The 25431-nt window shown below is 47.1% G+C and overlaps 1 protein-coding gene across 1 annotated transcript; it reads right to left on the minus strand.

Moving 5' to 3' along the window:
* Positions 1–485: 485 nt before the first annotated feature.
* On the minus strand, positions 486–22601 carry LOC135822704 (uncharacterized). Its single transcript, XM_065335530.1, has 9 exons — positions 22244–22601; positions 20949–21199; positions 19440–19556; positions 15593–15729; positions 14234–14356; positions 4226–4390; positions 2952–3103; positions 2367–2514; positions 486–1459 (listed from the first exon to the last, which is right to left on the minus strand). The coding sequence occupies exons 1-9, from the start codon at positions 22375–22377 to the stop codon at positions 1415–1417; spliced, it is 1272 nt and encodes a 423-aa protein (XP_065191602.1). The 5' UTR covers positions 22378–22601; the 3' UTR covers positions 486–1414.
* Positions 22602–25431: the final 2830 nt, after the last annotated feature.

Raw genomic sequence — 25431 nt, forward strand, 5'->3', positions numbered from 1 at the left:
TGTGTGTGTGTGTTTGTGTAGCTCTACAAATAGGACACAGGCAGCCTACTAGCCTAGCCTAGCCTAGCCTAGGTACATACTACAACAGTACAAGTTTCTACAGTAGAATGGTGCCTTTGAAGGTAGCGTGCCTTTGAAGGTAGCGTGCCTTTGAAGGTAGCGTGCCTTTGTATCTTGTCTTCATCTTCTCAGGCAAAGAAGAAGTGACAACCAACTACTTATAATATTTTGAACCAATGTGGCAGGAATGTGAAAATGGCCACACCATGACAATCCTAGCAGGTCTCTTGGAGCTGTCACAAGGGTAAGACTAAGCTATAAGAGGCATTGTCACACAACAAGGGTCATGTGACTCTGATTCACATGCGCTTATGCCCATGTGGTATTGATGTCAGACTAGATTCACTTTTTTTTTTTGGTTCTGGGCTAATCCATCAGGTGGTTCACTTGATCCCCATGGCTATCAACACTCATTAGCCATGTCATCCATGGTTTCCAAAGCACTTGGAGGTCATCATCTTCAGATTGAAATAATAAACAAATGTCTTAGAAAATTTTCCTCTCGGGCATCCTCTACAACTACAAGCAAAATAAAAAGACCACAGGAAGACTGTAGAAAGGGAACAGTTACGGCAACAGGACTAAGACGATAAAAATATGAAAATAATATCACTTCGAAAACTTGGAATTAATACGAAAAAGTTCACGAGTTTTGGCCTGAAGCACTGTCACGCTCTTACCCAGCCAGGAGCCTCCTAAATACACTTATGACAATCAAGGGCAGTGTTTAATATTTGATGGGTCATCGTTGGGGGGGGGGGGGGGGGGTAGGTCGACTATAGGTCCTACCACAGAAACACAGTGAATATAGTGAGAATGTGGAGTAGACGGCTGTATCCGTTTCAGCAGAATCAGTTCACAGAAGGCTCAGCCAATCTGGCTAAGTTGCCTGCTATAAATAGTCCATACGTGTGAATATGCTCGCTGTCAAAAGCTTTACTCTTGTGTCTCAATCCTTCATCACTCCACTGCAGCAGGCGTGCTTGGGCTCAGCCCGACTCGACTTCCTCACCGGCATGGTGGTACAGTATCAAGAGGCAACCTTGTCACTGTCGGCTTCATTCACCAGCAGCAGCAGCACACTGATTATGCACTCAGGGTGGCACTCAGGGTTGCACTCAGGGTTGCACTCAGGGTGGCACTCAGGGTTGCACTCATCTCTCTGCAGCTATCCCTATAACAGTGCTGAAGGATGGCTGCATGCCACACCATGCATCATGCACTGGAACGCAGACCAGTACGCAGTCTTGCACATCATGCACTGGAACGCAGACCAGTACGCAGTCTTGCACATCATGGTGTAGATAAACAATGACGTACATGTACTTGAAGTAACATCTTCCAATATGCAGAATCAGCCATTGTTGATGGGCATGAACTTTTCCTTCATAATAGTAGCCTGCTCATAAAACACGTGCATGCATAACAATCACAAGCACAAATGGGAACAGCATCAGTCACCAAGCTGCTGAAATAATAATAATTTGACTTTGAAGCCATTATAAGTTACATGCCTGCCTCTAAAACTCACATGCTCTTCAAAGGGCCGTCACCCCACTAGATAAGGTATTTTTTGGGAGTCAGAGCTGGACCGGGGGTAGAAGCCTCCCTTCTCTTGGAGGCAAACGCAACATTCCAGTTTACATTTGTTTGTGTGAAAACGAATGTAGGGGGTGCTTTATTAATCACAAAACTGTAGGGGCATTTTTCACCTGATCTTTGTGAAAAGTGTGACTCTCTCAGTGAAAATATTACCGATAGCAGTTACGGTTGGTTAGCGCTATCAAGAAGTGCTAAAGCTCACTGTCATGCCATGGAATGTCTCAGTACTCCTTGTCAGGTTTGTGCTAAATAGTGCGCATCTCAATGTTCAAGATCGGGTCAGTTGGGGGACTCTAACGCATAACTTGCGCCCCACTGTTTTCTTCGTTTTCATCAATTATACTTTTAGTACAAATTGGACTAGGCAGGCACAGTGGGTTGGTCAAAGACCATGATCGAGATACGAGAGGTACCTGGTTCAAGTCTTGCCTGGGAGCAGTTTTTCCAGCCGTGCTGCTACCCATAGTCGGAGGAACTTGTGGTCAGGCACAAGGGGTACATGGATGAGGCTAGTGTGGTTTCTCGGCACTTGTGCCAGTGGTGGTGAGACTTATCCACTCACCCCCACTGTTAGGCGCTGCATCTGACGTTAGGGTTTACTGGGTGTTAGCGGCCGTCGTGAGTTATCTTCGGGAACGGATACGATCATTTACTTACTTACTTTACTAATAATTATTGGCTACCTAACTGTTACTAGTACACACCTGCTTGTTGAAGATCTCCCTTGCTCTCTCGTAGAGAATGGTATCGAGTTTCAATGCTCTCTGTATACTGGGATCAGATGTAGCGAGCTGGATGAGCTTGGACTTTGTATCTTCTGCTGCTGTAACAGTGTTTTCATTCAGGGAGATACTGGACATGTGCAGAGAAATCAGATGGATGACATCATGTTTAGTACCTAATCAGATGGATGACATCATGTTTAGTACCTAATCCGATTATGATTCAGCTGCTGGTCTTGATGACCGTTGAGAGATAGCAGAAAACCGAGCACATCTGATCATTCACAATTGTTTGATTATGGTACTTCAACACCAGTATTCACATCAGGAGTATGGAGGGAAATACGGTAAATACGGACATCTCACTGAGCACTACCATCCACTACACTGTAGTAATGTCATGTCATTCAGTTACATGTAAAATGTCTTCTTTTTTCCCTATAAGCCAGAACAGTACAAAAGAGTACCAGCTGCTATATCCAGCAAATGTTGAGCTTCTAAACTTCAGGTCAAGAGGTCAAGACTAATAGTCAATATCTACCGATGTGAAAACCTCAATTACCTCACCTTTCCTGGCCGGTACACAGGTTTTCAAACGGCAGTGCAGAAGCTTTTCCCCACATCTTCATGGATAGTTCCATCTCATCAAGCATGCCAATGGCGGCGAATGTATCTGGCAACCACTCTGCAACCCACTTGGCCAGTGTTACGAGGTCTTCCTGCAAAAACAGCAGTACATATAGCCGTACATATAGCAGTACATATAGCCCCATTAGAAACAGCAGTATATATAGCCCCATTAGAAACTGCCAGTTATAAGTTACTTAAAGCAAACGAGCAATGCACAGGATTATAGGCATTGTTCTGTACTCTCGCCGTGGCACACTGGCTCTCGCCGTGCCACACTGGCTCTCGCCGTGGCACACTGGCTCTCGCCGTGGCACACTGGCACGAGACTAGTAACGAACAAGTACCCTTGCTCTCTACCTCGTACGTCTCTAGCTCTCACTCTCGTAGTGTACCAAGCACTGGTGATTATGGCGAGTATGGAACTCATCATACGGAGAGTCAACCTTGCTTACCAGGCCAATGTGAATTGACCATATTTGTTTGGAAGAAAAGACCAACCTCTCGCGCAAACTTTCCAAGTAGTCACTAAACCTGTTGAGCAAATAGTGCAAAGTAATATGAGCTCACAGGAGACAGGAGTGAATGAACTTCTCTAATCTAAGTGACTCCCCCGCCCGGCTTCCCACACCTCCCAACTAACTTCAAACACCACATCCATCAAACGTGCATAAACCAGAGTGTGCAATACTGCATAAGGATATGTTCGATTGGTTGGATCCAGATCCCGATCGATTGCTTGTATCATCAGATTCTTCCAGGTCCAATCGAACGAATGTGGAGTTTTCGTGCCAAAAAGGTTGATTGGCAAAGAAGAATCCGTTGGACACGGGCACCCTGCTCAGGCCCCGAGGTGGGTTGGCCGGATCCAAATCCGTTGGATCCGAATCCGGATTCGACCAATCAAAAGGGTGTGAATCCAGTGGCCCGTGATACGGTTGATCTAGATCCGGATCCTACCAATCGAACACGTCCTAAGAGAAGGAGACGCATCATTGCGGAATTCATCATTTACGACATTTTCGGTGAGTCCAGAAAGCCATGGTCCGCAGCTTCAGCCTGGGCTTGCATGACTAGATTCACGGCTAGAGTTTCACTGTGCCTTGATTCAACACACAATAACATAACGGCTGATAAATTGTACTTTCTCAAACTTATCTGCAGAGATACACGTTCCGGTTTATGGAAACTTGGAAAGTAATCTTGATATGTACCTGACCACAGCTCCTCTTCTTTATAGCCTGCACCATCTGATACCAGCATGGTAGTTTACTGCTGGGACTGGCTTTGCAGTCTGCAGGGATGTATGATAGTTGTGCCAGCAGGAATCCAGACTGATGCTGCGCCCAGTGACTCAAAGTCACTGAAGATGCATTCACCTGCAAAGAGAGCAAGAAAGCCGTTGAGAACCTATTAGAACAACGAGTGCATGTATTATCCAAAATTCTTCAACGTACAATATTTTTTCAAGTTCCTTCGCACCCTGGACTCCAAGCATCTGGTAAATAGTTCTCCTTGTGTTGTTGGGTGTTAGATATTGCATGCGTCTTCACTCTGTACATTGACTCTTGATTTGACGGCTGCATGCATCTCTTGTATTTATGGCTACTGTGTGTTACCGTCGGACAACATTACGATTTATTGTTACATGTACGTTCTATGTCAAGTCAACCCTGTTCCCATTCGTTTTCTAGTTCTATACTTACTGCCATGACTTGTCCCGTTTATGGTTATACAGTCTTCTTCTTTTCCCGTCGTATTGCTTTCGTTTACCGGAGACTTCTACGGTATGTCTCTATTCGCCTCCACGATGTCCTTATCCTGACACTAGCATTTTCTGCGTCGCGTACGGCTGGTGGGAATATCTACCCCAGCCGTCGTGATGTAGACGCTTCCTCATCATAACTACTTGGAGGACAGTCACGAGTTTGAGTATCTCTGATACTAATGATAATGATTCTTACTGAAGTATGAGGAGAATTGTTTCCGAGTGGAAAGACACTGAGTGTCTATGTGTATTAACTAAATGAGCTCAACGAAGAGCCAAAACGTCCTTTAGGATTCTACTACTACTAGTACGGGCGGAACCAGAGTAGGATCTCTAAAATTGGTCCTTCGAGCCGGATTCAATGGATGCGAGGTCGAGAAAGGCTGACCAGAGTGTCGCCTTCGCCAAAGCAAGAATCGCGGTTCTGAACGATATCGAAAATGGATCACCTGTAAGTGCTGTCAAACTGTCACTCGTGGAGCTGGACCTAAAAGTACATTGCTTGCTTAGTACATTGCGGGAGGATCCAGAGTTGTTCGAGGAGTATGTAGCAACACAAGAAATGTATGCAAACACAGTGGCTATGGTTAGTGAGTACATGTACGGAATTTGTTCAAACTACAACAGTTCACGTGCGAGCTCTAGTATAAGTGGTGTACAGTACACCCGGAATGCCGATAAGGTGAAAGCATACTTAGCGAGTCTAGATAAGGACACGGATCACGCACCAGGAGCTGCAGGCCTTGTCCTGAGCGGCCATATGCAGCAAACAGACAGCACGAGTCGTGCACAGGCAGACGCACAGGTTCCCGAAACGGGCGAGAGTGCGCCGTTATGCGAACCCGCTGGTGATCAGACGGCTTTACAAGGCTATGGTCATCATCAAAAGGCAGATACGAAGGATCGGCAAGAGTATCCAAACGACGTAGAAGGTGCAACTGCAAATAGTGATACAACGTGGGCGAACGCTTTCGTGCCAGACATTGCTACGCCAGTGATTGTTCCAGAAAGCACCGAGTATATGATTGAGAATGCACAGCAGTTCAACACTGGGACAGCACCATTGGCCCACACCAACAACTCCATGGACACATTGTGGCAACCTGGCAAACAGACCCCAGAGACTGCATCGCAACCTGTGTCTAGGATGCAATCACAGCGCACACGCATGCAGTACACACACACACAGCCTTTGTATGTGTCGCAGTCTTTGTCGCAGCCCTTGCCTTCATGTATGTCACAACCGTTGTCTGCGTATCAGTACTTGTCGCTGCCTGTGTCGCAGCAGTCGCTGCCCGTGTCGCTGCAGTCGTTGCCGCCGTTGTCTGCGTCTCAGTCTTTGCCGTTGCCTGTGTCGCAGCAGTCGTTGCCCGTGTCGCAGCAGACGCTGCCCGTGTTGCAGCAGTCGTTGCCGCCGTTGTATGCAGATCAGTCTCTGCCGTTGCCTGTGTCGCAGCAGTCGCTGCCCGTGTCGCAGCAGTCGCTGCCTGTATCGCAGCAGTCGCTGCCCGTGTCGCAGCAGTCGTTGCCGCCATTGCCGGCAGATCAGTCTTTGCCGTTGCCTGTGTCGCAGCAGTCGCTGCCCGTGTCGCAGCAGTCGCTGCCCGTGTTGCAGCAGTCGCTGCCTGTATCGCAGCAGTCGCTGCCCGTGTCGCAGCAGTCGTTGCCGCCATTGTCGGCAGATCAGTCTTTGCCGTTGCCTGTGTCGCAGCACTTGTTGCCGCCGTTGTACGCGTCCCAGTCGGTCTATGTGCCGAAGTCATCGCAGCCTTTGTCTACGTTGCAGCCGTCGTCTATGCCGCAGCCGTTATCACGCATGCTACCGCCGCAGCGGTTTTCCACGCCGCTACCGAGGCCCAGGCCACAGCCGTTGTCTGGGCTACAACAACAGCAGCAGCAGCGGCAACAACTACAGCAACAGCAACAGCAACAGCAGCAACAGCAGCAGCGGCAACAACAACAATACCAGCAGCAGCAACCCGCGCAGACCAGTTGGTCTGGAATGACAGCCAGCTCAACATCGTCAACAGCAGCACCAACAGACGTGTACCGACACCTGAAGAAAGTGAAGATACCTACGTTTAGTGGTGATAAAACAGCATACAGAACATGGAAAGCAGCATTCTCGGTTTGCGTTGAGCAGCAAGATTTATCGCCAGAGCTGAAATTATTGCAACTACGTCAGTGTTTGACGGGCTCAGCATTGAAAGCGATAGAATCTTATGGATACTCAGCAGCAGCGTACACCGCAGCAATCAGGCGTCTAGAACAGAAGTTTGGTGGCGATAGAAGACAGACAGCAGTGCATACAGAGGCGCTGGCGCGGCTACCAGTGATACGAATGGAACGAGCTGCCCAGGATCTGGAGAAGTTCGCTGATCTTCTCCAAGTAGCTGTCATTCACCTAGAAGACGCTGGACGCAGCCAGGAACTTCAGGCTGGTGCATTCTATCAGCAGCTCCTGAAGAAACTGCCACAGTCTCTCTTGACGCAGTACTACCGCCAGATGACAGAAAGAGGTGAAGCGGAGACGGTATGCACTCTGCTGGCCTGGGCATTAAGAGAAGCGGACTACAGAACAACAGCACAGGAGACACTCATAGGCATCACCACACAGCCTGAGGGGACCGGTACACGCAACAAACAGACCTACAGAGAACAGCCAACAGCAGCAGCATTAGCAGCCTTTACGTCCCCGGCAAGTGCCAGTTGCGTGTTCTGTGGACAGAGTCATGAGACGGCCAGGTGCTCTGTCGTTACGAACACAGAGAAGCGGAAGGACATAGTTAAGAGCAATGGAAGGTGCTTTCTGTGTCTGAAACCGAACCACATAATCCGTCACTGTCAGTCGAAGTTGAAATGCGCCAAGTGCCAACGTCGACACCACACTACCCTGTGTGACTCAACATCTGACAGGCCATCACCTGTGACACCACCCACGTCGCGCTATGAAAAGAAGCCGGCCGCTAACAACCAGTCTAGGGCAGCATCGGCTCCAAGCAAGAAGGGACCGACCAATCCATCCGCCAGCAGCGTTACACTGTCGTCTGTCAGTGCTCTGACATCCTCCAGCAAAAACAACAGTATGGTTTTGCTGCAGACCGCTAAAGCTATCGTCGCACCAAGCGTACCAGTCCGAGACAACGGGATCCCTGTGAGGGTGTTGTTCGACGGAGGGAGCCAGCGCTCGTTCGTGACACGTGATGTGCAAAGGCGGCTGGACCTAAAGACAGGCAGGCAGGAACGCTTGAAAGTGAATGCCTTTGGTGAAGGCTCTGGTGGGGACAGCGGTTTGAGAGACGTGGTGAATCTGACCGTGCAGAGTACGGAGGGAGACCCCCTGCAGCTGGAGTGTGTCGTGATTGATGCAATTTGTGCACCAGTCCAGAACCAGCACCCTGCACAAGCAGTCCAGTGCTGCGGTGCGCTCCAAGGCCTCACACTGGCAGACGACAGCGACGGCACAGCCACAGTCGATCTATTGATTGGAGCCGATCAGTACTGGCAATTTATGATGGGCAAGACGATCACGACGGCCGCTGGTCCGACAGCCATCCATACGCGTCTTGGCTGGGTCTTGTCTGGTCCTGCATCAGGCACAACTAGTACGACAGGCACATGCCTCGCTACTGAGGTGCACAGCTTAACGGCGCAGGTCCTTGATCAGCAGCTGCAACAATTCTGGGAGCTAGAGTCTCTTGGGATACACCCAATCACGGAAAATCAAGTCCAAGCAGCATTTAATGAGACGGTGGCGTTCGAAGAGGGACGCTACACCGTGCGACTCCCCTGGAAGGAAGTCCATGCAACGCTGCCCGACAACTTTCGAATCAGCAACAAGCGCCTAATGTCCCTGACCCTGAAGCTGGAGAAGACGCCGAGTGTCTTCAATGAGTATGCTAGGGTGATGAGGGAGCAGTTGGCAGCAGGCATCATCGAGGAAGTCAAGGACCCGGAATGTGGTGATGTGGGAAACGTGCACTATGTGCCACATCAAGCCGTTGTCCGAGAAGACAAGACCACGACAAAGGTCCGTGTCGTGTATGATGCGTCATCCCGCTCAGGCAAGGGCCCGTCAATCAACACCTGTCTCAACGCGGGACCCAATCTGTTGGAGAAGATACCCGATATCTTAATGCGTTTCCGTTGCCATGCCATTGCCCTGACAGGTGACATCGAGAAAGCGTTTCACATGCTCCGCGTCGGTGAGGATGACCGAGATGTGCTTCGGTTCCTATGGTGGGATGATCCGTTTTCAACAAACCGACAAATCAAGGTTTTTCGGTTTGCACGCGTTATGTTCGGCTTGACTTCAAGTCCATTCCTGCTGAACGCAACCCTGAAACATCATCTGGACAAGTATCAAGTTGATGACCCTGATTTCGTCAGCGTTGTGGGCGATTCAATGTACGTTGACGACTTGGCTGCCGGAGCGGACGATGAGGAAAGCGCAATCACTCTCTACTCCAAGTTGAAGGAGCGCATGGGTGACGGTGGCTTCAACATCCGCAAGTTTGCATCAAGTTCTATCTCCGTCCAGCAGCACATCGACACAGCTGAAAAGTCAGCTTTGGTGACTTGCTCCATATCACCTCAGGAAGATGACCTGACGTATGCCAAGACATCACTAAACAGCAGCGAGAACGACAAAGTTCTAGGCGTCAAGTGGAATCGAGTGCACGATGAACTAGTCGTGGACATAGCAGCCATCTTCGCCAAGCCGAGCACCCGAATGACGAAGCGCGCAGTGTCATCAGAGGCCGCCCGCATCTTCGATCCCCTCGGCTTAGTGTCACCCGTCACCATAAAGTTGAAGTTGTTTCTGCAGCAGCTGCACGTGGCCGGGTTTGATTGGGACACCCCACTATCGCCACAATTGGCTCAAGAGTGGACCGCTCTCGTCAACTCACTGCAGAACGCCTCGCCGTTACGAGTTCCTCGTCGCTACTGCAGCAGCACTATCAGCAGTGGTCGGGTATCTCTGCATGGGTTCTGTGACGCTTCCCAGACGGCTTACGGTGCCGTGGTCTACTTGAAAGTAGAAAGTGACGAGGTGGCGGTTCAGCTGGTCATGGCCAAGACGCGGGTGGCCCCAACTGCCAAGCAGACAATCCCAAGACTGGAACTGCTATCAGCTCTGATCCTAGCTCGCCTGTTGGCCACAGTGAGGCAAGCTCTAGAGAAGATGATTCTCATCTCATCTGTTCACTGTTGGACAGACTCGCAAGTCGCACTCGGGTGGATCACCAATGAGGATCAAGAGTGGAAACAGTTTGTCCAGAATCGCGTGGATGAAATCCACCGACTGACTGGCACAGGAGCATGGGGCTTTTGCCCAGGGACGCTCAATCCTGCGGACCTCCCGTCTCGGGGCACAACACCCGCAGAACTCCACAGGTCAATGTGGCTGACTGGTCCAGCCTGGTTGCACACCGCAAACCGACCACCCGGCCAACAGCCCCAGGAGGGAGAAGTGCCAGAAGAGTGCACAGCTGAGAAGAAGAAAAAAGTGACACACGTATGTGTAGCAAGCTCTGCGCCGACCCAGGGCATCTCCACCGTGATAGATATCACCAGCTACAGCAGTCTGACCAAGCTACTACGAGTCACAGCCCAGGTACAGCGAGCAGTCAGGCGTATGCAAGGGCAGCAGCTTGAGAATTTCGTCTCTGCTGACGACATGGAGAAAGCGAAGGCGGTCTGGGCTCAGGACATTCAGAGAGAGGCAACCCAAGACCCGAAGTATGCGAACTGGGTTCGTGAGTTCGGTATTTACGAAGACAACAGCGGTGTTCTGCGATGTCGTGGAAGACTGCAGAATGCGAAACTCACGTTCGGTCAGATCCACCCAGTTCTACTGCCAGCCAACCACCCGTACACCAGTCTTGTTGTGGTACGTTGCCATGGAATTGTTGGCCACAATGGTGTCAAGGAGACGCTGACAGAAGTACGAAGTCAGCATTGGATTGTCCGAGGTCGCCAAGTTGTACGTCGACTTATCAACCAATGCACAACCTGCAAGCGACACGAGGGTCCATCATACTCTACGCCAGAAGCACCACCGCTACCTCAGTTCCGTACAACCGTGGACTTTCCGTTCACGTACACAGGCGTGGATTTTGCTGGTCCCCTGTACGTGAAGGATGGCAATGAGACCCGCAAGGCGTATGTTGCGTTGTTCACTTGCGCAGTGTCTCGCGCTCTCCATCTGGAACTTGTGCCTGATCTGTCAACAGAGTCGTTCCTGCGTTGTTTCCAACGGTTCACTGCCCGGTTTGGACTGCCAAGAGAGGTGAAGTCCGACAACGGCAAGACGTTCAAGGCAGCCGCGAAGTCGCTGGAAGGACTGTTCACCGTGGAAGAAGTGGCTAGTCGCTTGGCAGACCACGGCGTACGTTGGACCTTCAATCTGGAGAAGGCCCCCTGGTGGGGCGGGTTCTTTGAGAGAATGGTGAGATGTGTCAAGCGTTGTCTCAAGAAGATCCTACACCTCTCCAAGGTGACGTACGAGGAACTGCTCACAACATTGCTGGAGATAGAGGCAATCTTGAACAGCCGGCCTCTCTCGTATGTGTCTTCAGAGGACATGGAAGAACCACTTACTCCATCCCACCTCATCTACGGCAGACGAGTGCTGTCCTGCCCCATGATTGACCCGGATGATGTCGACCTGGCCACCGTGCAACGGGATGATGTGTTGCGTCGCCTGGTCCACATCAAACAGCTGACCGATCACTTCTGGACAAGGTGGCAAGCAGAGTACTTGCTGGAGCTACGCAATGCTCACCGAAAACCAAAGTCTGCAAGTCACGGTGCCGAAGTTGGCGTGGGAGATGTTGTGGTCATACACGAGGATGGTGTGGCCCGCGGGTTATGGAATTTGGCAAGAGTGGAGAAGTTGCTGCCAAGCAAGGATGGACAAGTCCGCGGAGCAGTCGTGAAACACACCACCAAAGGCGGTCGCGTGACATGTTTGCGCCGTCCACTGCAACGGTTGTATCCCGTTGAGTTAGGCGAGCACCGTGAGAGTAACACACCCGATGACGTCACATCCGCTGATTCAGTGGTACCAGCGCCCGTCACTCAGCCATCTGTACCAGAGCCGAGGGCATCTAGAGCGGCAGCCACTCGAGCGAACAGTCTGCGGCAGCAGTTGATCCTGCAAGGCAGAGTATGACAATCTGTTATTTATGTTCGCTGCTCTCTCTCTCTCTCTCTCTCTCTCTCTCTCTCTCTCTCTCTCTCTCTCTCTCTCTCTCTCTCTCTCTCTCTCTCTCTCTCCCTCCCTCTCTCTCACACACACACACACACACTCCTTTTTTTGTGGATTACGCATTTGACCAGTAATACTTGCAATATCATAAGTATTCGTTGTTGAGCTACAATACATGCATTCGTTCAGCCTTATGTACCTCAACGGAGGGAGTGTTAGATATTGCATGCGTCTTCACTCTGTACATTGACTCTTGATTTGACGGCTGCATGCATCTCTTGTATTTATGGCTACTGTGTGTTACCGTCGGACAACATTACGATTTATTGTTACATGTACGTTCTATGTCAAGTCAACCCTGTTCCCATTCGTTTTCTAGTTCTATACTTACTGCCATGACTTGTCCCGTTTATGGTTATACAGTCTTCTTCTTTTCCCGTCGTATTGCTTTCGTTTACCGGAGACTTCTACGGTATGTCTCTATTCGCCTCCACGATGTCCTTATCCTGACACTAGCATTTTCTGCGTCGCGTACGGCTGGTGGGAATATCTACCCCAGCCGTCGTGATGTAGACGCTTCCTCATCATAACTACTTGGAGGACAGTCACGAGTTTGAGTATCTCTGATACTAATGATAATGATTCTTACTGAAGTATGAGGAGAATTGTTTCCGAGTGGAAAGACACTGAGTGTCTATGTGTATTAACTAAATGAGCTCAACGAAGAGCCAAAACGTCCTTTAGGATTCTACTACTACTAGTACGGGCGGAACCAGAGTAGGATCTCTAAAATTGGGGTATCGAGTGCATGTAACTGAAATTGTGTGTTTGGGGCACAAACTACAGCAGCTCAGCTGTAAGGGGACTTGAGCAGGTAATGTTCCTGCTGTCTAGGAGCTGTGTTGAAGGCTCAACGTCCAGGTTTCAGGGATCACAAACGTGCAAGCTTTATAAGATTATTTGCGACTGGTTTCACCCACTACAGTTTCCTATTAAAACCCTGTTCACTCAGTAAGGAAGTACTTCTAGCATGAGTACGAATATTGCGAACGTGTGTAACTGCCGTAGCTCTACTAGTAGCTAATTTAGAAGTGCAAGAGCAAGCTGACATGAAGAAGTACATGTAATTGGAAGCCAAAGAGGCCTAAGAAGGAGCGTGATGATGGTGGTGATCAATAAATTGGTACCTTTTTTTCAAGTAACTTTGTCAAAGCCATACCTGGGGCCTCGTGAGGTGTTTGTCGAGCTGGAAACGAAGCGTCTCTGTAAGTTTGTATCCCTGGTGATGGTTTGGCCTGGAGAGCACTATATAAGACTTAGTGGTGATTTCAGGCACAATCATCCTCAGCCTACTCAAGCTTAACTGATGAGGGGTGAATTCCCCAAAACACTGTGTATTGAGCAGGGGGTGGTGCTTTCTTGCAGGTTCGCCGAGTAGAAGGTGCGACGTGCTCCTCATGTGCCCCGGATGGCAGTCGTAAGTCAGTCAAGTGTCAAGTTTGGCAGGAAGCGTGCGTTCCTCGTTGGAACAACCAACTTCATCACTAATACCGCCCAAGTCGCAACTTCTAAAGTTTGTTTTGTCAAAGCAGTGATTTTAATCCCTGCCTGTCTGTCTGTCTGTTTCTCTCACCCGGCTGCCTATCTGTTTAGTTTCTGTTTTGTTCCATGTTGAATCCTCTCTAAACTTATGTTTAAAAAAAATCATGTTTCGCGTGTGACTCCGCTGCAGGCCAAGTTTTCTGCTTCCGCAGGAACGCCACCGCCCTCTAGGATCAAGGCGCAGATGCAGCTCCTAAGGCGGTGGGATGTGAGTAGATCAGATCCACCACAACGTGGTCAAAGACCCTCTGTTTCTCAATCATGGTCTTAGACCATCCCACTATGCCTGCCTGCCTCCAAAAACTACTCGTTTTTGTTGTACACAGGAATACTCTCATCAGTTTTATCACTGCCAGTTTCATAGCCTGCTCATTTTATAGCATGCTGGTTTCTTTCCAAAAAATTGGGCTATTCCATCAACCACGATAATGTGGCTTGTATGGATTGATTGATTTTTATTTAAGGATTGTCCAAAGGCCGTATTAGTGCAGTCTGACGGACTATAATAGCGGGTAACACAGCTAGTGCTTGACAATAGTAGTGACATCAGGGCCAGTCTATGACTGCAGCAAAGAGTGTAAATCTGGTTCTGTCTACATACATACATATATACAATGTCTCAATGATTGAAGATCTTACCAGCCATGAGCCACATAGCTGATCTTTCTGGTTTCTTTGACAATACATGTAGCTTGATACAAGTCTATGCACTGGATCTCGTAGAAGTGTGAAGGAGAGGCATGGCCTAGAGGATGCATAGAGCTAACAAAAGCAACGGGAAAGATCCACAGATTCACACAGACACACACACACGCACACACACACAAACACACACACACACACACACAATGAAGCAGAGTCCACCGAATGAACAGTGCATGCACTCAATACTGTTGTCGGGTGGAATTCGTTCGTACAATGGAGAAAAAAAAAGGAAAACTTGACTGGTCACAACTCTGCAAACTATACATGATGGCCTCTGCACTTCTTTCTTCCTTTAGCTTGGTTCCCTTACAAGCAATCCAAAATGGTTGCCCGATGATTCTAATGGAGCATTCTAACTCAGAGGTTCTACCGCAAGGTCAACACTTGACTTCTAATTCTAAAGGTGTACACTAACAAATTAGTACTCCGGCAGTATTCAACTACAACACATGTATACACAAATCGTGCATGGTCTATGAAGTACATCTACAGTCAACTTCGCTAATAACGACTGCTGATATAACGACAATTCGCAAATAACGACAAAATTTCCATGCCCAGAGCAAAGTCCCATCCCACTGTAATACATATAATGAGACTTCGGGTATAACGACACTTCGCGAATAACGACACCTTTTTGATGCCCCGCCGAGTGTCGTTATAAGCTAAGTTGACTGTACACGGAACTAAAGAAAACAAAGAGGAGGGCTCAAAAGCGATGACGTCACAAGTCAACAAACAACAAACAAGGACTCCTTGGTCATATAATCTTCACTAGTTTGAGGGAAAGACACAAACGGTAAAAGTCTGAAGAAAAAGTTGACTGTCACCACGAGGACTCGAACCAGGGACCCTCGCGTGTAGCTTGTAGCTTGGTCTTATAGGATCCAGTTGGAGCATATGCAAGTACAATATGTATTTGGTAGGTCATTCACGTCGCAGAATGGTGTGACTTCTTTAGCATAGCAGCAATGGGGTCTAGGGCATGATGGCTCACTGCAGTCAGCACCAGCAGAGTTATCACCTTATCGTGAAGGAAACAACCCAAACATGCATGGATCTGTGCAATACCTGCATCCAAGTGGATAAACAAAAACTCAGTGTTGCCATGATCAGCCTGGTTGTGGCGAAGCACTTTACTTTCAACTCCTATAGCTTGGGCATCTCGTATAGACCATGGACAAGGATGGGTGGTTATGTACTTGAATGGCAACATAACTTCAGAGAGATCATTCACAATACCCATTTCACAGAACAGAGCTATACTAGTACCGTAACATGTAGCACCCGTACCTCTTCACTGCACAAGCCTGCCGTGTAGCCACCGTAGATCAAGTCAAACGATGAAGCAGCTAGCTGCTTAGATGTAGCTGCAGGCTTCTCCATTTGCTGTCTTCGGAATCCTGTTACAGCTTTGGTCACTGTCATGCCTGCATTCATAGCATCCACAGCATTCACAGCATTCACAGCAATTCACAGCATCCACAGCATTAATAGCATCCACAGCATTCATAGTTGTGCACGCCGTACAAAGCACTACGCGACGTGTCATAGTCTTACACATCGCATAGAGTCCTACACAGTAGACAATCCTACACGCCGTACAAAGTCCAACACACCGTAAAGAGTCCAACATGCCGTATAAAGTCCAACACACTGTAGAGAGTCATACGCGCCATATAGGGTCCTACTCAATGCACGGAGTCCTGTACGCCGTACAAAGTCCTACACACTGTAGAGATTCATACATGCCTTACTACGTCGTATATGCCGTACTAAGTCGTACACAAAGGACAAAGTCGTGTACGCCGTAGATAGTCGTGCACACCGTCCAAAGTCCAACACGCCGTATAGAGCATTACACATCATATAGTCTTACACACTGGAGAGTCCTACACACCAAACAAAGTTCTACATGCCGTAAAAGGTCTAACACACCGTATAAAGTCATGCACGCCGTACAAAGTCCTACACACCGTATGAAGTCCTACACATTTTTAGAGAGTCCTACACGCCATATACTGTAAAAGCCATTATTCCAACGAGGCGCATATATAACGATTTCCCCAAATTGACTGGTTTACGTGTACCAAAGGTAACGATTCTGTCTCATTCTCAACGCTCAATAGGACGGTATATGAATCGATTTCTGTATAACGATTTCTATTTTAACGACAGATTTCTCCTCGTTAACTCGTTAGAGTTAGCACTTCGTTACATATATGGCTTTTACAGTACTGTAATACCAGTAGTTTTATAGAAAAGAAGTTCCTTGGTCCTTTTCTTTTCTATAAATTTATCCCTGGCTCTCCATCCGAGACCAGTAATTTTATAGAACATTTTTTTAAATTATGCAATGACTAAAACTATCTGCGCACTCATAACAAAACCATAGCAACGAATAAAGTGTTCCAGAACGTTTTCTTGTCACAATTATCAATCATTTACGATTCATTAAATCCGTTAAAATTCGTTAAGTGCAAAATGATATGTACATGTACAGTCATTTACCGTTTTGAGACAGAATTCGTTAGCATTTCACCTCGCCAAACCACAAAAATCCATAGATCGTTAACTTTGATTGCGTTAAATCAATACAGTAGAGTGCTGTACAACGTACACAGTCTTGCACAACGCACAAACTCCTACGCACTGTAGAGAGTCCCGCACACCGTACTAAGTCACACATGCCGTATAAAGTCGTACGCGCTGCATGGAGTCTTACACCTCGTACAAAGTCCTGCCAGCTGTACAAAGTCGTACACGCCGTACAAAGCTCCGAATGCCATACAATATCCTACAAACTGTGGAGAGTCGTACATACCGTACATAACCGTATACGCAGCACAACATTGTGCATGTCGTACAAAGTCCTGCACACCGTACAAAGTCCTACACAACGTACAAAGTTCCACATAATGTTGGGGGTCCTATACGCCATACAAAAAGTGCTACACGCTGTACAAATTCCAACGCGCCATATAAAGTCCTACACACTGTAAGGAGTCCTACATGCCGCACAAAGTTACACATAGTGCAACGTCCTACACGCTGTAAAGAGTCCCACACGCAATACAAAGTCCTTATCACCATATAGAGTCCTACAAACCGTACAAAGTCGTACACGTTGTACAAAGTCCTGCACATTGTAGAGAGTCCCGCACACTGCAGAGAGTCCAACACGCTATACAAAGTCCTCCATGCTGTTGAGAGTCCCGCATGCAGTAAAACGTCCTACACACTATATATATATAGTCATGCGCGCCGTACAAAGTCCTATACAATATACAGGTCTACTCTCCATATAACGTAATCTCTGGGACCACGCAAACATTATGTTATATCGAGATTTATCTTATGTAGAAAACCGTGTGTAAAATACAAGATGCACCTCAAAATGAAGGGTATTACAAGGCGGGTTCAACCGTGCAAACATATACACACTGTACCACCATCGACATCAGATACCATCAATGCCGCAGAATATAATGCACATAGGACTAAACTGGCTAGCTACGGCTACAGCTTGATTGTGCCGCGCACGTGAATCTACGTTGTATCGAGAGTGTACACGTCAGGGACTGCGCCGTAGGGTGCGTTATGCCGAGGTTTACGTTATGTAGGACTAAACTGGCCTAAACTGCCTAGCTACAGCTACCGCTTGATCATACCGTGCACGTGAATTTATGTTGTATCGAGAGTGCGCACGTCGGGGACCGCTGTAGCGTGTGTTATGTCGAGGTTTATGTTATGTAGAATTATGTTGTGTAGAACAACATTTGTATGGGAGTGATGCTGTTTCGGCGCGGGATTTGACTTTATGTACTAACGAGGTTTATGTACAAGTGAGAGTTGTTATATCGAGAGCAGACCTGTAGAGAGTTGCAAACGCCATACAAAGTCGTACACGCCGTACAAAGTCGTACACGCCGTACCAAGTCGTGCACACGGTACAGAGTCCTACGCAATGTATAGAGTCTTACACGTCGTGTAGAATCCTACACACTCTAGAGAGTCCTACACGCCGTACAGAGTCCAACACACTGTAAGAAGTCCACACCAGACACAGTCTAGCACACTGTAGAGAGTCCTCCACGCCATACAAAGTCCTGCACGTCGTATAAAGTCGGGCACGCCGCATTGAGTCGTACACTCAAAAGTCAAAGTCCACCACGCCGTACAACTTGCTACACATCGTACGTCCTACACAGTACTGAGTACAGACAAAGTCTTACACACCGTGTAGAGTCTTACACACCGTATAGAGTCTTACACACCGTATAGAGTCTTACACACCGTATAGAGTCTTACACACAGTATAGAGTCTTACACACAGTATAGAGTCTTACACACAGTATAGAGTCTTACACACAGTATAGAGTCTTACACACAGTATAGAGTCTTACACACAGTATATACACACCGTACAAAGTCCTACGCGGCGTACAAAGTCCCACATACTTTTGAGGGTCCTATATGCCATACAAAGTTCTAGAAGCCGTACAAAGTCCAACACACTAAATGAACAAACTGTACTTGGAAACCTATTTAATCGAAAACTTTGCTCCCAGCTACCTTGACTCCCATTGCATTTTGGAAAGGGCAGGAGGCATCACTATCACACTGAATACTCTAAGGAATAACAATGGATAGGGTTGCCATAACAATGGATAGGGTTGCCATAACAACGGATAGGGTTGCCATTTGGAGATCCAGAGGACAGTTGTGATGACAAGTTGTAGTGCTCCACAAACCGTTTCCCCATTTCTAATTTTTGATCATTTGTCGCTTGGTTTCGCTGCTGATAGCAAAGATATGGTTTCTTCCACTTCATGTCAATGTCTTAGATGGTGAATGTAGTGACAAAGCAGGATATTGCCAGGATATTGCCAGGATATTGCCAGGATATATATATACCTTTAGCAAAAACACTCCTTTCGCTAACGTCGCTAAAATATCACCGTCGCTAAAATTAGCCGTTTTACAGTATGGACTCGGACCTGGACAAGCAGCCCTTAGAAAATAGAGCATGGTGGGACACCGGAGAGTTTTGGATAAGCAGATACCCGAGGTTGCACTGTAGCATGCTATGAACAAGTAGGACTGCTTCACTGCAACGTTCACAGCACTCTGGTCTTACCTAGATGTTGAGCAATCCTTCTCATGCACGTCTTGATAGATGTCCCACCGGCTTTGTTATGATGCAGGTAGACTATCCTCGGCTTTTTTACATCCTCATCACTGTGAAACCTATATTCTGAAGAAAGAGAATGTGAATGCCGTGTTAACCCAGGCAGACACACGCACAAACACGCGATACACGCACGTGTGCGTGCACACGCACACACACATATACACACACACAGGTACACACATGCACCCATGTACACACACACACACACACATGTACACACACACACACACACACACACACACACACACATGTACACACACACACACACATGTACACACACACACACACACACACTATGAAGTGACCATCGCTGTACTTGTACCGTATTTCCGCGCATATAAAGCCATGGCGTTATATCCAAATATAAGGCCACCCTCACTTATAAAGCCATGGCGTTATACCGGTAAGTGAACAAAATTCGATGTGGAGGAAGTTGCATCTGGCGTTAATTAAAGGTGAGTTCAATTCTTTCAGTGAACCTACAGTAGCGGTGATTCTCTCTGCATGTACCCATTCCCACTGTCCATGCCATACCGCCATCACAACTTCACACAAGTTTGTATGCCACCTTGTACACAATAGGTTCACAATTTGAAATTTTCAGGGAAATTTGAAAGTACATGGATGCTCAACATGAACGTGCAACGGCACCGTACAAGTACTCGAAGTTCATACTCTGCCAATTTTTTTGCATGTACACGTCTCTCACTTTTAGCGCCATGGCGTTTTAAAACCGAGGCTATTTTCTCCAAAAATTTGGTCAGCAATGTTTCACCTATAACGCCATGGCTTTATATGCGCGGAAATACAGTATGTAGTGCAGTCGTGGCAAGCGAAATCCGACACTTGGCACAAGAGACTACACCATGCAGTTTTCAGCCCCTGCAGCTATGCATACGTAGTACATCCGTTATATACACCTTTTATCTGTCTCATGACAGAACTCGTACTCGTAACAGTCAAGGTTCACCTCCAAGGTTCAAATGTGGTCAAATAAATGGGCACTGGATGCCAATACTCCTTATATTTTATTATGTGTACCTAGTCTGTGACCTGTGTGTATCTACGCTGTGACCTTTCGACCTGTCTGGGATGCATACGGCTCTAATGTACAACTAATGTACAACACATTACATCATTGATGTCCATTTGTGGCGCTGTCCCCTATGACAAGTGTGGGATTTCGCTTGCCACAGCTGTATACGTGTACGTGTACATGCATGCATAGGGTGAGTAGAAAGATAAGCATCGATAAGAGTTCGTGAACTTTCCATCTACCGTCTTTTCTTTTACCAACATCTGTTCTACTCCACTCTACAATGTAGGCAGAAATGAGTGCAGCCATAGTGCACTGGCAGGACATAGAGTACTGGCAGGGCATAGATACACTGGCAAGGCATATATCAATGATGTGAAGTAACGTACAAGCAGAGCCAAACAGTCACTGAGACCAACCTTTGCTGTTCATGTTCAGGAAGAAGTTAGGAGCAGTAAACTTGGCTTGTGAAAACATAGACTGGCGATTTTTGCTTGAGTCCAGGAGCAACTGCTGCGGAGTTTTCGGGGTACACTTAGAGCTCAGCTCTGCATGGGTGCCGGGTTGTTCCTGGCCAGGTTGTGGGTGACGATTGGTCGAGGATTTCAACTTGCTGAGCCCAGGATGGGCAAAGTGAGCATCTTTGTCTTCCACGGTGTCCACAGGAAACCTGCAGAGAGATCACATAGACACACACATCCATACACATCCATACATAGTATTACATACATACACACATACACACACCTCACCTCAGACACATACACACAGACACACACATGTACGCAATAAAGGGGGTGAACCATGGCTATGCCAGGCACACTACGTCACTTCGTGATGTTACAGACCTTCGGTATAGCCAAAGATTATAATACAGGAGCTCCAAACTTATGAATACAGATAGGGTGCTAGTAACAGTGCAAATGCTTTATCAAAAATGATTTGTTCATTCAAGCAATGATACGCTCCTATTGTCTCAATAACTCATAATCGACAGTACAGAAGAGTGCCGATTATCCGCACCCCTCGGGGGCGCGAGCTGTTTCCAGGGGGTTCGGATGAGAAAAATGTTCGGATACGGGAGCAGTCACACATCTATCTAAAACATGCATATTCCCGCACGTTTCATCATTTTTCATTCTTTTCGGTAGTACCACAGGAACTAGGCACGGATCCAGCTCCTCAAAATGACACTATTGTTCTGCATTTTGACTCCAACCTGTTGTAATACATCTTGTGCATCGCTTGAATGGTGCTCCGAGTGGAGAACATCACCATAAACCTCGAAAATCTACTAATTTTGTTTTTGTACAGCCCGATGAGGCGATCCGGATAATTGATCATCCGGACAGTCGACGCCCGGATAATCGGCGTTCAACTGTACTATGCAATCTATGGCACTGCTCAATAAAGTCTGATTGTGTGAGAAACCCTGCGCTGGTTGCGATGCGGCACTGGGCCTGTGGACACTGGGCTGCACACTGGCGCATGCGGATAACTTGCTCATAAGATCGGATTTCACTGAGCACGACTATGTCATGCACAGTCATGAATACCACTGTCATGCACACTGTCATGCACCTGAAATGTACATTTCGTTGTTTAAATGACTTCCAGTTTCCATGCAGGTAGGCATACGGTGTACTAGTAGTAGTTAGCGGATACAGTCGGCAGTAAGGCAATGACCAATGTGGGTTTGTCTGTAGGCACTCACCTCGATGGGTCATCGTGACGATACAATGAAACGAGCAGAACTGCTATGAGCAAACAAATTAGGACTGCAACTGCTGGTTTGGGGAAATTGGCCATATACAGTAACTGTCGTCTACAAGAACGAAACATGGGCATGCCAGGATCTCATGCTAGTACGAATACTCGTACGGTATTTCCATGTACGCTAGACATGGACTGTATCCTGCTATTACTTTTTTTACCAGTATTTAGAATTACTCAGTTACCGTTAGCAAGATCAACTCAGACTGAGTAGCTATAATGACTACGGAATGATTATGTCGATGCAACCAGGCCAGGTCCAGGATTATTACGGTATGTTTCTTGTCTTCGGACTTCAACTTCAAGTTCAAATCAAACAAAAGTCGGTCTTCACTGCAGTCAAAAGTACCACTCCCTTACACATGCCATACCATGGTACATGATCGATTGTACAGATGCAGACGTCGACTCGTAGTCGTAGATATACTCCTGCATGATCCTGACCCTGATCGATGATGAACACAATGTACTTTATAACCGAAGTGCGTTATAACAGAAATGCACCAAGTCACACCATACAAGTTCAATTACAAGCAGCAAGTCATGCATGACTGGCAAGTGAAGCGCTTGGCGCCGAGCGCTTCACTTGCCAGCCAGGTCATCATGGTCATGCATGACTTGCTGCTTGTACAGTCCATGCGCTGCCAAGGGCCAAAAATGACCCGAATCTTTATGCAAAATGAAGATGACGACGCCGCTTTTTTCGACTTTTTCTGGGACCAATTTTGAGCAGAATCACCATTTTGATCGTCTTCGATTTGGCATGGAAGACTTTCATGAATGCTATTGTAACTTGGTCTGCTGAGGGCTAGGATAGTCCCTAAACAAAATCTGGAAGCCGTTCCGCCAGAGATTGTTCCGTCATGTTGCAGCAGAGCCACTTTTCTCAATTTTGCGTCGTCCAGAATTTATGATTTTTGGATGCCAAAATACTTGATGGCGTGAGAACCAAAAAAGAACTACCGGACACCGCCCAGATCTCAGGTATGTATAGTCCATTGTCCTAGGCTGCTCATAAAGCAAAAATTGTCTTGATAGTAACTTGCCCAAAAATTTGGCGAATTTTTCCTAATACCCTAGTTGCCAATACACGTGAATCACGAAAACTAGTATGGCTGATGGATTTCTGATTTTCTTCTCGTAAACTTGAGGACAATTATCTACGATGTTACAAATATTAATGGGTGTTTTGAATGTGAACAGATACACTTCAAAAGGCTGATCGCGTTCTCAGATCAGCTGCAAACGAGGGTCAAAATTGTAGTTCAGAGCGATGTCCATTGAGGCTCTTCACCCGATTTCGCAGTTCATACATGGTAGTCATGGGAAGTTGGGTAGAATTAAATAAGTATGTATGCACTCTTAATTACTCCATAGACAAAGACATGTTCTGGAGTCTCATGGTGTTCGGCAGGCGCAATTATTACCTTCATCGTTTCTCGGTGAATTAACTCACTCCACCATTCCACACTGCACTCTTAGCCGACCCACGCCGCGTGCACATCACCAACACAACGGGGACATTCCTGTTGAGGTATTCCTGCCCCGTAAGCCGAGAAAAAAGGACAGCACTGCAGTGAACAGACCCTGACAAGAGGACCATATTGTAATGGCCCATGCGCTTATACACACGCTTTTGCCGTATTTGTAACTTTTGCAGGTCGATTGGTCTCACATAGAGGCGCATGTGCTTGTAGTTGTGTTACCGGTATGGAATGTGGAAGCTGCGCATTAAACCGTGTAAAGATGGCATATGGTGGACCCTGTGGTATCAGCGTGTCGTGGCCCGTGGGATTGGGTTCACCTACGAAGTACAGTGGGCATCGGTTATAGTGTGGGTGTTTGAAAAACGACTTTCTATTCTTATTCCGATATTTCTTACACACGATAAATCAAGTGTGACATATCACGTGCATGTACACGGAGTCAGGAAGATCATCGTACATACAATGTAGTGTTACAGTGCATGCGGCTGGGCATAGTCACATAGGCTTACCATGTGGCTATGCAACATGAGTTACATGACCACAACAGTTGAACCTGCAGCACTACGACCCAACGCGAGTCAGGTCGGAACTGCATTGGACGGATGTTATTACTACAGGCGATATACTTTGTACTAATCTGGTATGTTTTGCTACACAAAGTCCATTCTTAGGACCGATATATTCTACTGTACTATAAAATTGCTTGTAAGAATAAATGTGCACTTGAAATCCATGTTATGATTATGAAAACATGAGAGTTCATTCTTGTAGGCAGTATATTCTTTTTCACGACCACGCTATAACCGATACGCACTGTACAAGTAGGGCTGAAACGATTATACCGATTACTGTAGAACGGGTAACTTTAGCGACGTAAAAACCCTAGTGAATTTAGCGATCGACTCATTTTCGCTAAAGTTTCAAGTCGTTAATCCGTTGAGACATTAGTAGTGCACTGGTGATCCGTGAGTAGTAAGTAGTAATACTAGTACTTCAAGTAGTAGTACTAGTTAGCACATGTTTTATGATGTTCTCTCGTACTAGCACTCATAGTACACGGTAGTGATGGTTTGTACATACAGTAGTAGAATGCAGTATCAAAATGTGTACAATGAAGAAAAATGCAAATCGCTAAAATGAAACGTCGCTAACCGGTTGACAATGGGAAAACGCTAAAATTAATAGTCGCTAGAATTACCCGTTCTACAGTACTCGGTCATGGATCAATAATTCCTCACAATGAACTTTGATGCTTATGACTTGGTGTGGCTTTTCATTTTGTTTTTGTCCATGCAGGAGTCGGGATTATGCCGTCTACTGAACATTGTTGCATGCGTTCCTATAGAGCAAGCTGGCTGCTCTCCATCTTGATTATGGACCTCAAGTGTGGACCCAACTGGTCAGAGAAATGAAGGAACAATCGTCATGGTGTACTCTCAGGCCAAGGATATGCCTTGTGAAATGTGCCATATGCAGTTACTAGAGGGATTGTCTCGTTCCTTGCAAGCTGTTCGGTCACAGGCAATACTGTCACATCCCATGCACGGCTGAACTGGTTAAGAGTACGTGCACACCCGTCTTGTCCTTTGCCGAGGAACGTGGTCCAGGGTTTCGAACACAGCACGCTGACCATTTACAGCTC

The sequence above is a fragment of the Sycon ciliatum genome, chromosome 1 (genome assembly GCF_964019385.1).
Source record: "Sycon ciliatum chromosome 1, ocSycCili1.1, whole genome shotgun sequence".
Taxonomy (NCBI): Eukaryota; Metazoa; Porifera; class Calcarea; order Leucosolenida; family Sycettidae; genus Sycon; species Sycon ciliatum.

What these genes read in the sequence shown, in the direction of transcription:
- LOC135822704 (XM_065335530.1), bottom strand. Translation starts at nt 22,377, where the DNA reads ATGCCCATGTTTCGTTCTTGTAGACGACAGTTACTGTATATGGCCAAT. An exon ending in AAGGATTGCTCAACATCTAG is followed by an intron (nt 15,730 to 19,439) that starts GTAAGACCAGAG and finishes CTATGAATGCAG; the next exon opens with GCATGACAGTGACCAAAGCT. An exon ending in CTGTGTACCGGCCAGGAAAG is followed by an intron (nt 2,515 to 2,951) that starts GTGAGGTAATTG and finishes GCACATGTCCAG; the next exon opens with TATCTCCCTGAATGAAAACA.